This window comes from Protobothrops mucrosquamatus, unplaced genomic scaffold, assembly GCF_001527695.2.
Source record: "Protobothrops mucrosquamatus isolate PMUCROS unplaced genomic scaffold, P.Mucros_1.0 scaffold112, whole genome shotgun sequence".
NCBI lineage: Eukaryota > Metazoa > Chordata > Lepidosauria > Squamata > Viperidae > Protobothrops > Protobothrops mucrosquamatus.
In genome coordinates, this window is record NW_015386484.1 from 401,957 (window position 1) to 415,329 (window position 13,373).

The 13,373-nt window shown below is 41.6% G+C and overlaps 1 protein-coding gene across 1 annotated transcript in view; it reads left to right on the forward strand.

The window, feature by feature from the left end:
- Positions 1–5,167, forward strand: part of LIMK1 (LIM domain kinase 1) — a 46,055-nt gene extending 40,888 nt beyond the window's left edge. Inside the window, exons 13-16 of the mRNA XM_015812805.1 lie at positions 1,435–1,582; positions 2,000–2,055; positions 4,073–4,230; positions 5,005–5,167. Coding sequence (XP_015668291.1) covers positions 1,435–1,582; positions 2,000–2,055; positions 4,073–4,230; positions 5,005–5,167 — 525 coding nt within the window. The remainder of the gene's footprint in view (positions 1–1,434; positions 1,583–1,999; positions 2,056–4,072; positions 4,231–5,004) is intronic.
- The last annotated feature ends 8,206 nt before the right edge of the window (positions 5,168–13,373 follow it).

A 13,373-nucleotide genomic window follows, 5' to 3' on the forward strand; every position in this document is an offset into this window, starting at 1 on the left:
ATAATTACATTATTATCTAACAAACAAAGAAATAGTTAAAATTTATGGGATTTTGCATGACATTCCCAGGTGTCATTTTATTTTGTTTGGCTTCAGATTCTCAGGGACTAGTGTTTCTGATAAATAATAACCTGAATTCAGTCTTTTCTGTTAACAAACAATGGATGGAGAAATGTTTAAATGTTCAATGCTGATAGAAAGAGAGTCCCCTACAAACTAGAAAGTAATGACAGAAACAGAAGCCCGTTTCAAGAAATTAATGTTTGAAAAAAGAAGTAAAAATAACTCGCTGCACTTCTTTTCACTTTGTTACATGGAAATGAGAACTGGCTATGTAAGGAGAATGTTGAAAATAGTAAAAATAGAGAACCAGTAAAACAAAAAATAAATGGGTCCTGATTGCATATGGACTGAATGCAACAGTGAATTTCATTGGGAAAGGAATTTGTTGAGGAGGGTTAGCCATATAGAGAGAATGAAGGAGGGCTGAATGGCAAAACAAAAACAGCAGAGAATGAGTGGAGGAGTCAAAAGGATCAGAAAGACAGAATCGTGGTTGGAGAGATTGATGAAGTTCTCAGAAAGTGTAAATTAGACTTCCCTCTCTTTTTCTCATCTCATTTTTGAAATTCTTTTGGCATACTATTTGCACAATTTTACTTACTCCAAAAGGGAATAGTGTGATTGGTATGTATTAAAAAAAATACATGTAAAAGTATCAGATATATCAGTGATAATACTTTATTGACTTTTATCTATACTCAGTGGACATTTTTAGTGTTACAGCTATTATCCCACAAAATCATTTTCTATTTTGAAAGGATGGAAATTTAAAATAGATTAAAAATGCTGACGTTCACCAACATGGACACTTCTTTAGCTGTTCCAAAGACTGTTCCAAAGACCTACTTCACCAGTGGAGATGCTAGAGACAAATATTTATAAAAAAACACCAAGCCAAACCCTGGAACTATTTCTGATAATAGTTTGTCACATAAACAGTAAATGTTAGTTGTCAACATTCTGCAGAAAATAAGAATTTTGTCTTTTTCAGTTGAATTAACCCTCCCATCCATGAAAAAAATAAAGCTAATTTTAAAACTATAGTAACACTTTTAATGTAATAATAATACATGAATGTAAATAATGTAATGTAATAGTAGATAAACTGAGTATGAAATAAGTTCATTTCTAAATAACATTCGATAACATAAATAATATTTAAAATAATCAGGTTCGGCTGATATTTGTTTTGCTTCAAAAACAAGCCACATCTTTTGAAGCTGACACTGAGAGCAACAGAAATGGTATTTCCTCTTTTCTTAAATACTGTCTTGTCAGCCAACAACATTAAAGCATTGTAAACTGAAAGTGTTAAATCCACTGGATAATTAAAAGAAAGGGGGAGAAAGATTATTTCTGTCCTTTACACAGAACAAAAATGTGGTGGTGGCTGATTTTGGCCTTGCTCGGCTGATGGTGGACGAGAAGAACCAGCTAGCAAACCTGAAGAAGCCTGACCGAAGGAAACGGTACACCGTGGTGGGCAATCCTTACTGGATGGCTCCTGAGATGATCAATGGTGAGTGGGGCAGGGAAGTTGGGGGTTGGGATAGACTAGAGCCTCACCAGGACTGGTTTAATTGTGGTCAGCAACTGAGGATAACAAGGACCATGTTTGGGAAGCTGTCCGGGAAGTAATCTTTGTGTAATGAGCAGAAGGAATAACCCTGAGGAACAGGAGGATTTTTTCTGAGCACATTGAAACTAAGATAAAATGGGCAGCAAAAGAAAGAGGCAATTTCACTTACAGCTACTTTGGGACAGATTATCATGAGAGCTCATGGGCCCTTAAGGAAGCCATTTTGTGAGAGGGCCAATCAGCTGCTTTACAAATTCTAAATGAACTCACCAACTCGGAGCAATAGTTCACCCCTGGCTAGGACGTCTGGGACTGATAGCTAAATAGGTTCTTTTGTCTTTTGTCCTCTTTTTGCAGGGAGAAGTTATGATGAAAAAGTGGATGTCTTCTCTTTCGGCATCATCCTTTGTGAGGTGAGTCCCAGAAACATAAAGCATTCAATGAAGAAGGAAGGGTTGCTAGATGGTGCAGTTGAGAAATCTAGAGGAACATTTCCAGAGAGCGGTTCGGGCAGACGCCTCTATCCTTGTTCTTGCATCTTTTAAAGGAAGGGTTGTTGCAGTTAACTTCATTTTGAGAAGCAAGAGCAAAAAATGGAATGGCAAGAAAAGAGGGAAAGGGGATGGTTCTGTTTCTCCTGTTTTGAATTTTAAATGCATCCGCATGCAACTCTGGTAAATTACATCAAAATTGATATCGTTCTCGGTTGAAAAAAAATAGGAGAGCCTTGGTTATGATCAAGACCTGGTGTGGTATACAGATCAGGGCTATCACACCACTGTTTCTCATCCTTAGATACTTCAAGATGTGTGGACCAATTCTCAAAATTCCCCTGGGAGTTGAAATCCACACATTTTAAAGTGATTGATTTAGACAATCACTACTAGATGGCAGCAGAGAGATGCTGAACATTTAAGAACATTTTAAAACTGCCACCTAAGGGTCATCTGGGTGTTTGGCCTGCTTTAGTAAGTGCTAAAGTATTGGACTAGGACTGGGAAAATTCAGGTACGGGTTGACTGTCCGTAGTGAAAGCTCACTTGGTAATTTTGAAGTAGTTGCTATCTTTTGGCTCAACCTCACCCTCAGCTTAACTCATACAATCATGAAAGAGAGAGAAAGAGAGATTTTCACCTGCTTGGGATTTCTCACTAAGCTATTTCCCGGCATATATAGGTAGTCCTCGACTTACGACCATAATTGAGCCCAACATTTCTCTTGCTAAGTGAAACATTTGTTAAATGAATTTGTCCCATTTTCTTGTCACAATTGTTAAGTGAATCACTGCAGTTGTTAAGTTAATAACACAGTTGTTAAGTCAATCTGGTTTCCCCATTGACTTTGCTTATAAGAAACTCACAAAAGGTGATCCACAACCCTGGAACACTACAACTGTCATAAATACGAGTCAGTTACCGAGCGTCTGAATTTTGATCACATGACCATGGGGATGTTGCAACAGTCATAAGTGTGAAAAATGATCATAAGTCACTTTTTTAGTGTTGTTGTAACTTTGAACGGTCACTAAGTGAACTGCTGTAAGTTGAAGACCATCCCTTATACCCCACCTTAGTTTCCTACATGTAATGTGAGAATGATAATACTAGCCTCATAAAGTTAGCATTATTGTAAAGAATACTCAGGCATATTTCTGCATATTTCTATCAGAGATACTGAAATGAAACATACAAATGCTGTACACAGACTTTTGAAAAGCCCTTGAGGCATCTGGCATGGGCCAGCCAGTATTCTACTTGGCTCTTCTATGTGGCTCAGTTTATCTCCAAAGGACCATCTTTGGAGACTTGTTCTAGATCGGGGTCCTCAATCCCCAGTCCGTGGACCGAGAGGTCCACAGCATGCCAGCAATCGATCCGCACAAACAAGCAAAGCCCCATCCGCGGGATCCAGGCAGCATGCAAAACCACACCTCCTCCAGTCCGCCGAAAAACCTTTCTCCACAGAATCAGTCCCTGGTGCCCAAAAGGTTGGGAGCCACTGTTCTAGATCAGGGCTTTTCGGCCAGTGGTACGGGTACCACCTGTGGTACATTGGCACCTGGCAGGTGGTACGCGACCATCCTAGAAAAGTGGTAGCGGGGGAGGGGAATGAGAGTGATGCCGGGCGGGCAGGCAGGTGTCTTGCTCGGCTGTGGTTTGGGGGGCACTTTTTTCAGTGCCATTGTAACTTCGAACAGTCACTAAGCGAACTGTTGTAAGTCGAGGACTACCTGTACTTTATCACTTTTTTCCTTTTTTTTTTGTCATCAAGTTTTTGACACCTTGCTAGGCGACTGGTGGTACTCGAATATTGCCATATCCTAAAAGTGGTACAATGGGTGAAAAGGTTGAAAAGCCCTGTTCTAGATTGTTAACCAATCCTAGACCAGTCGAGATAAACTTCTAACAACTCCTTTTTTATTTTGCACAGATCATTGGAAGAGTTAGCGCTGACCCTGACTACCTGCCTCGAGCCTTGGATTTTGGCCTCAATGTGCGAGGCTTCCTGGACCACTACTGCCCTCCCAGTTGTCCTCCCAGCTTCTTTCCTATTGCTGTTTGTTGCTGTGATTTAGATCCTGAGAAACGGTGAGCAAGAGGAAACAGATGTGTCAGATGAGAGAGTCAGAGAAGCCCCTAGATATGGGGATGAGAGGCTATGTGGCTTGGAGAAAGAGATGAGTCTTCCTCAGGGCAGATGGTAGAGCCTGGAAGGACAAGTTAAGCCAGTGCTTCTCATTCAACCTCACTGAGGTTGAGAAAGAACTAGTATAGAGAACTTGGAGGAAACTATTCTCCTTCTTATTAGATCCTGATGCATATTCAGCATTACCCCTATATTTACCATGATTCTTGTAATCTTTAAATGGAGAGTAGCCTATGCTCATATTTTTGAGGAATTATGTGCCATCAAGTTGTTTTTGACTCCTGGTGATCGTGATTCTTGTCCTCTTTCAGTATATTCAATGGAGGGAAAATACACACAAACACATACATTGGGAATTCTGGGAAGTCCATACATCTTCAACCTGCCAAGGTTGAAAAATAGTGTGGTAGAGGAGTGCCAACTTCAGGCTCTGCCTAGGGCCCTCTGATCCAGGGGTCTCCAATCCTCAGGCTGCAGACTGGCACCAGTTCTCAGCACACCAAGAACCAGGCTGCACAAGCGAGTGAAGCCCCATCCGCACACATGCGGGATCCAGGCAGCAAGCAAAACCACGTCTGCCCGGCTCTGCGGGGAAAAACACTCTCCATGGAACCAGTCTCTGGTGCCCAAAAGTTTGCGGGCACTGCTCTAGGCTGTTTGGGACTTCTAGCCTGATCGAGCAAAACTCCTCACGTTCTTCTGCTCTTTCTCTCCAGGCCTTCCTTCAGTCGGTTGGAGCAGTGGCTAGAAGCTCTCCGCATGCATCTGGCTATGCAACTTCCCCTGAGTCCACAGCTGGAGCAATTGGACCGAGTCTTCTGGGAGACACACCGGCGAGCTGAGAGTGGACTGTGTGCACATGCTGAAATGTCTGAATGAGTACAGCAGGGGCAGGCAAGCAGCCCCAAGCCTGCATGTCTCTGTATGAGCTGGGCTGAAGAAAAGCTTTCCCTGCTGAGTCCTGCCACCAGCTGCACCCAGCTCACCAGCTAGAGCTGGTTTTTGAAAAACCACTGGGAGCTGGTTCTCCCTGCTTCCTTCCTTGGGGGATGAGTTCTGTGCCTGGCTTGCACAGAGATACTGGGCAGCCCAGGTTCTTGTAAATGCTCCTTGTGAATATGTCCTTCTCCTCATGTGCATCCCGCAAAGTGGAGGGGAAGTGAGGGATCCTTGACTTTCTCCTTGTACGCTTTGTGGTTGCGAAAAGCTTTGCACGCCCCGCTGAGCACATAAGCTTCTGTCATCAGCTGGCAGTTGCTCACAAGCTGGCATTAGGATGGGGGCTGCTATCCTGTCCCCCAATACACCTCTACAGATCCTCTCTAAAACCTTTGTCCTATAAAGTGGTGCCTTGGGTTTATGTGGACTTGCATACTTGGATGCTCAAGCCCCACTTCGTTGTTCTGCGAAGCGGCCATGGGGGTCTATGCGTGTGCTTAGCATGTGCTTAGCCTTTCCTTGGAAGTTGCGAGATTGAGAGATCTGTGCAGATGTTTGGTCTGCGTGCTCCCTGGAGCCCGTGTCTGATGACATTCACACAACATGTTTTGCCCAGTCAGTTGAAGATTTAGTGGTTGTATTTGCACAACATACTGAGCTTATTGTCACTCTTAACCTTGGTTAGTATTTTATCTTTTATATAGCTTAGCATGTTATGCAAACCCAGCCTATTTGATTCATTTGAAGTTGATATATTGTGCAAATCCACACACACACAAAAAGCTCAATTTGATAACCAGGTGAAATGTGTTATGTGAATGTAGCTCTGTCAGTACCCACATGTGTGCTATGTGCATGTTTCACTGTGTGCACACCTTAGCTCCTTCCTTCCTTCCTTCCTTCCTTCCTTCCTTCCTTCCTTCCTTCCTTCCTTCCTTCCTTCCTTCCTTCTGTTCCGACCATGTTTGGCAGAAGTACATGAAGGCCAAGGCTGCTTTTTTGGGTGAAAAAGCAGGCAGTTTGCCCCAGAGAGAAGCTATAAGGTAGAGCTGTAACTGTCTCCTCTTAACCCTTCTCTGCTCCAAATTACCACCCCCTTTAAACTGCTTGCCCACTTGGGAGATCCAAATGTGTGTTAAGATTTTTGTAACAAGATATAATGTATGTGTGCACATGCATACACCCATATGCTGTTAGGCCCTCAAAAAAGCAGTCTGGATTTCTGGAAGGAGAGAAAGAGGAGGAAACATCTAAGTCATCCTTTTAAAAGGAGATCTTTGTGCATAGCTTGAAAATCCAGCCAACTCTTTTCCAGGTTCAGGATACGATGTGCACTCACCCCAGCCTTTCTCAGACTGCTGCCCTGCAGATTTATTTTCACTACAATTCCCAGTACTCCTTAGGCAACATGGCCTTCAGAACTGTACAACTCCCAGAATTCTTAGCCAGTGGTCTGGCTGCCATGTGAACAAAAGAATTCTGGGAATTGCAGTTCCAAGCCATTTGGAAAATTTTAGATTGGAGAAGGATGAGCTCATCTATGCACCAGGTCAGCAATAAGAATAAGCATTATTGGACCCTTATCAGGAAATGGGCAGCAGGTGTTTTCCACCTGGGTGATCAGCATAGTAGAAAGGAGCCTTCAGAGGAAATCCAGCTGAATTCATCTTATCCAAGGATCCTCCCAACCTAGAGACATATTTACCCTTGTGGGTAAGTCATGACTACATGACTAAATGACCTCTTGTGCCAAAAAAAACCCCTCCCCTGTGTATTAAAACTTCGTATGCCATAGGCAAGAGAACAGATCCTGCCTTTTCCTTACCTCACAAGCTTTTTGTGGACATGAAGCAGCCACTCAGATCTGTTACTTGGAAAAAGGCACATTCCTGTATCATTCAGTGCAACACGAGGAGACTGGCTTAATAGTCTTTAGAAGGAAAAAAAATGGAGCTTTTTCCTCTGAGTGCATTTGTAAGAGCCTGAACCATGAAAAACTTCCTGGGTTTTGAATACTAACAGTATCGGAGGCCATTGGGAAAAAATAGACCATTTTCTCTCCTCCTGGCATTCTAGCACCCAGGACAAACATTGGTCGTGTAACCAAAGTACAAGAGGGTCAGGCAGGAAGACTTGAAGGAGTTTAGCCATGCCAGCTAGGAAATCCCTGGGGACAACCTACCTCTAATTATTAGTGCTGGTAAGAAAAGTCAGGACTAAACAGTTTCTGGGTTTCTGGTTATCTGGTTAGCTGCTGAGGGAGACAACATGGATCTTCTTACACTTTTACCAGTGGGCTCCTGTTCTTTTCAAGGGAACACCAGCATCTTTTTTATTTTAATTGAAGGCCATGTTATAGTTATAGCTGGGTTTTTTTAGAAGGAGGGAAATACGGAGAAAGAAAACAATTCTTTCCAATCTCAAAAGACTGGTGATCCAGCTTTGTTAAATCCTATTTGCCAAACTTACATACAGACATCTTGGCTAAAAAAAAAGGGGGGGGGGTGAATTTCCTGGATGTTCTTGCTTAGAAATAGGGAAACTAACAACGGTGGTCTAAAGTTTTGCAAATTCAGAAGGTTATAGTAGGAAGCAGTTCTCCTCAATCCATGGTGCATGTGTAACTATGCAGCTTCTAAGTCCTGAAATATGTGGAATTGGAAGCAGTTGTTACAGTAGGGTGGAGTGCCTCTGGATTATTATATGAATCACATATATGGTCTAAATCTAAAATGAATTTGGAAAAACAGGTCCATGTAGCTCCATATTTCTTCTCTTCTTGCTTCCCTGTCGCAAACTGAAAGTATGTATAACTTCACTGTATGATTTTAAAAATTTGGGGAAACAGCACAAAGCTCAGATTTGTGGTGAAATTTTAAATCTTTCTGGCTTTTATCAATAGTCTGCCCTGTATCTAAGTTCATTCTTTAAAGAGACAAGATTAAATGAAAACTCCCTTTTTAAGGGTAGTATATCTCACCTCTGTGTACTAGATTTGGAGAAAAATGTTTTTTGTATTTTGATTTTGCATATCTTTGAAGCTTCTGGACTGATTCATCAACATTTTATGAACATCTGTTAGAAAAGACTAATGCTCATATTTTTGTGAAAATGCATTTCATGTTTGATGCAAAAGATGACAGACCTTGTGTATTTTATGAATGATCTTCAGAGGAAAATGTAGGCAAAATATCTCTGCTCCATTGGCACTTCTATGTACAACTACAGAAATTGTTTTTCTTGAAGAATTTTGACAGCCACTTGAAACTGTGCCCCAGAGTGTGGGTGTTGCATTTCTACTTCTGTGGGGACCATGACACTCCTGTGTCTAATGTGGTCTCTCCCAACTATGGCTTTGTGTAAGAGACACTTTTCTCATGCAGAAGACCTGGTGGTTCTACCAAGAAGCAAGTGAGGCTGGAGGTCTGCAGTAGAGGGTGAAAGAGGAATCCGTTTCCCCCAGACCCAAGAGGGAGAAGAGGATTCCTTTGTTATCTGATGGGCATGTCTAAAAGCCATTTAGAAGTTTTGACTTCTGAATTCATGCCTGCAATCTTGGTTTTAGACCATGTTTGACACTATCCTGTCATAGACAGTGAACTCACTCGTTTCCTATCCTGCTCCCCTTTTTAGGGAATCTGATTTCCATCCTCCATGTGTTTCCCATTCTGTTCCCCTAATTCTTTTAAACTCTTCAGGTGCTGCAGGTTGCAGCCAGCGTGGGAGCAGTTTTCCCGAGACAGGCAGCTTTTTCACATGACTCTGGCACACTTGGGGTTATGTATTCCCTGTCACTCCTGCAGGGAATACATAACCCCACTCAGGATCATTGCTCTATAACATAACTGGAGAAAAGAGTTTGTATAATTTGTTCACTCAGTCAACTTTGGTGATTTGGGGAGTTTATCATATTATCAGTCTGCCTCAGATGTCTTTAGGAGAAGTGTAAGGGAAGGAACATGAATTAGACAAAGACTGTGAAACATTTATACGCACTTTGACCTGAAAATAAAATGTGATGCCCTCTCTGATGACAATGATCAGAATTCACAAACCGCGATGTAAAATTAATTTACATGGAAATAATAAAAGTCTTTCCACTCCCTTGTTCTAGCCATCTATGATTTTCTTGATGACATTTTTGAGGAGGGTGTTTGAAAGTTTTTGAGATTCAGAAGGACAGCTACACAGAGCTACGCTTAGTGATTTGGATCACTCCTTCATCCTTCCATCCTTAAGAACTGAACAAATCTTAAACGTGACCCCTGTGCTGTCTTTGTCCAGGAAACCAAAGTCAAAATAATAGATGTGGGATGAAGGACTTGCCAAGGTCCCTTGTCAACTCTCGCCTCATTCCTAATATTCTAGATAACATTATCAAGCCATTTCCTGGCTTAAGTCAACAATAAGAGTATCAGTTGGTTTGCAAGGTAATAATGCAGATGAAATATTGGAATTGCCTCAAATGGCCTGGTAACTTATATATCCTTACCTCAAAGCTTTTATGCTGGGCCTCTAATTCCAGTTTGTGTTTCCCTTCAAATCTGAATTTCCAACATCCTAGAACCTATTGTATTTTGTTATATACTGCAGGATACTAAGGATGCTTTGTATAAAATATATTAATTGAAATCCAAATGTGTTCTTGTTTTTTTCAGGAAACTATAAAGAGTGCACATCCTCTTCTCAGCATTCTTAAAAAGTAGGTTACATTAGGGACCAAGCCAGAATTAAACCCAAGTCTCCCCATCCTGATTGGTTACAAGGTTATTGGTTTCCTCAAGCCTATTCATAAAGTTCTGGTTAATCTATAATCAGTGATATGAGTAGGCAAAATGCAACATGTGATTATTAGCGTATTACCACAGAATAACATAAATCAGGGGTGTCAAACTGCCAGCCCATGGGCCGGTTGCATCATGCAGAGGCCGCGCCCACCCCAGCTCCGGCAATGTGAAAAAAGTCACGATACATCACGACACGTCATGTGATGCGGCGAGTTTCACACCCGTGACATAAATTGACAATTTAGGATTGGGAGTTCAATGTCAACAAGTATTTTCCTTAACTTTCTTTGGATATTATCCCTTGGACATCCTTTTGTATATCCCTTGGAAGGCCTACTGGTCTTCCTTGCTCTATTCTTAGAACAATCTTTCTCAACCTTGGCAATTTTAAAATGTGTGGACTTCCAACTCCTTGCTGGCTGGAGAATTCTGGGTATTGAAGCCCACACAGTTGCTAAGATTGAGAAGCATTGCTTTGGAAACTCCATCCCCATCTTCCTTCAACCAGGTAGCAGGAGCACATCCTCACAGCTGCATTAACATGAGCTTCTCCTGTCTTTGAGCTGGTAAAAAAGACCATCAAAATAATTTGGACTCCATGTTTTACTTCTCTTCAATAACAAGACTGGGAAGTAAAGCACTCCTTTGCTGCAGATAGCAATTTTTTTATTCCTCAGCTTCCTTTTTCCTACCACATAGCATCACATATCAGTGGGAATAGCCACTCCCAGTCATTCTGTGTAGCATGCCAGGGCATGTTGAGAGGGGCATGTTCTCATGATGCCACCTCCAGCCCAGCCTAGAGCAGAGATGCAACATAAGTCTGTAGTGGCACCACTGATAAGGTGGAGTTTTCACTCAGAGTTGGCTTGGATCTTTCTGTACAAATGGGATTGCCTTAAGTCTAGGAATAAGCATCTTTGTATTGGAATGTCCTTTCTGCGCACTGACTTGAGTAATGGACCCTGAATTTCCCTGGCAACATAAACCCTTGATGGTGAATATGCTGTTTCATTGTCTTGGCTGATGACTGTTCCAAAAGCGTCTTCTGTACCAAATACTGTAGAGCAGGGGTTTCCAACCCCTGGTCTGTGGACCGGTACCATGCCAGCAACTGGTCCACAGAAACAAGCAACGCCCCATCTGTGGGATGCAGGCAGCACACAATACCACGCACCTTCCGGTCTGCAGAAAAATCTCTCCATGGAACCGGTCCCTGGTGCCCAAAAGGTTGGGGACCTCTGCTGTAGAGGGCCAGTTCCACTCTTTCATTTCCCCACTGTAGGAAAAGTATTTTTCAACCCAACAACATACATTCTGTAGAGATGTGGGTCTCTTTCATGAATGGGAGATCTCACTGTTTTGATGCAATGCAGTCACTGACCAATACCCACCATTAAATCAAAGATGACTTTCATACATCACACTTGGAAAAGACCATTTGTGTTGGCTCAATATTTTTTAAAAAACTCAAGTCTCAAACAGGCTCACTGAAATTAGCTACTTTTATTGGTGGGATTAAAAAATAAACTACTAGACTGTATAAACCTATATATATATATATATTTTACAACCTTTCAATAAATATTTCCCAGCCCCAGACAACAGATAGAATTTTTCTCTTTTTTTTAAGGAAAATATCAAGATTTGAAAAATGAATGAATATAAGCAGAAATACTGTTTCGGGGTTCCTAAACATCCTACAACTCTCTCACACATACTCATCTTTTATTACTCCTGGGACTAACCCAGCAATTAAGGCAGTGAGAATAAAGGAATACAATATTTTGGAAGCATTGTTGAGAGCACACAATACTATGCATTCAGAAGCATCCACAGGACGGGAGAGAAAAGGGAAAAGAGTTAAAAAATGAACTCCACAATTGTGTGTTCAAAGCCCTGTCCCTTTTTTACACATTTTGTGATGCAATCCACTTAAAAAGGGGCAGGGTTTCCAACATTTACGGTAGTTGCAAACACCCTCCTGAATGTACTGTATTAATGTATTAAAACCTTCTCCCATACTACTGTATGCATTCCAGAAGCCCAGCACTACCTTTAATAGCCACCATGTTTTATGCTTAGCATCTAACCACAGTGCCTATCTTCATCACATGAAGGTTAGAAACTTTTTTAAAATATATATTAAAGAAAAGATAATTTGGGGCTACTTCTTTTAGTTTTCTGCACATTCAGTTATGGCACAAGAACAGTCCTCCTTGTATGCAACAAGGAAGTTGGACTGAAGCAAAGGGGAAGAATCACTTGTCTGAATGTGCTAATGGGCATCCTTGTGGACTGCTGCTTCAGCTTTCACTATGCCTCTATAGCAGGGGTGTCAAACTGCCTGCCCGTGGGCCCGATGTGTCATGCCGAAACTGCGCCCACCCCTTGCCGGCAATGGGAAAAAAGTCACGATACGTCGCGACACGTCACGTGACGTTGCGAGTTTGGCACCCCAGCTCTATAGGAAATAACAAAATGATGCTTAAATAAGGTTATAAATAGTGATATTTTAGAGTAGGTATTTGCCTTCATCTGTGTAAACAATTTAGAAGTGCAAATGCCACCTATGTGTCCTAGAGGATAAATTAATAATAAAAAGTAAATCAGTAATTAAGAATAAGCATATCAAATGATAGCATCACAATATTACAATAGGAAGAAAACAATTACAGTTTCAGATAGAGGACTGTTTAACAGTACCAATCGAAAGCTTCCCCATTCAGAGTTTTTCTTCACGTTATAGGGGGAAAATGGAAGAATACAGGGTGTTTACTAGTGAAAATGACATTCTCAGCCCCCCCCCAGTAATATTGCATGAACAAACCAGGTTAATTGCACAAGAAAAGCCTTATTTGGAAGCACCTCTATAAATATTGACGCCAAGAGTATGGGGTCAGCCTCTGTAATAGCAGTTTGCTCTACCAATACTAGCAAATAGTGTTTCTTCCATGCAATGAAAAACATGTTTATATATATATCTCAAGGTATCTTTAAAGCACAGAAGCAGGCCAGGTTATGCTAGGCTAAGGCTAGGCTTTTCCCCCACCCTGGTCAGTTGGCAATCCTACTGCATTTAGAGCTAGATGGAAAGGACTGGCTAAAGTCTTAAGGATTTCTTATTTCCACACCTGCAATTTTGGGGCTTTTCTTTATTCAGAGGTTTCTGCAGGTGATATTATAATAGTTGCTACAGAAATGGTTCTATGATGCCCAGTGGGTTCTAAACCTTCTAGAGAAAATAACCCATATTCTGCTTTTCTTGGTCCAGTTTACAAGTCTGTTTTGGATCTGGATTCATTGACACTGTGACAGCTATTATGACAGGCAGCTGATTAGAAAAGAGAATGAGACAG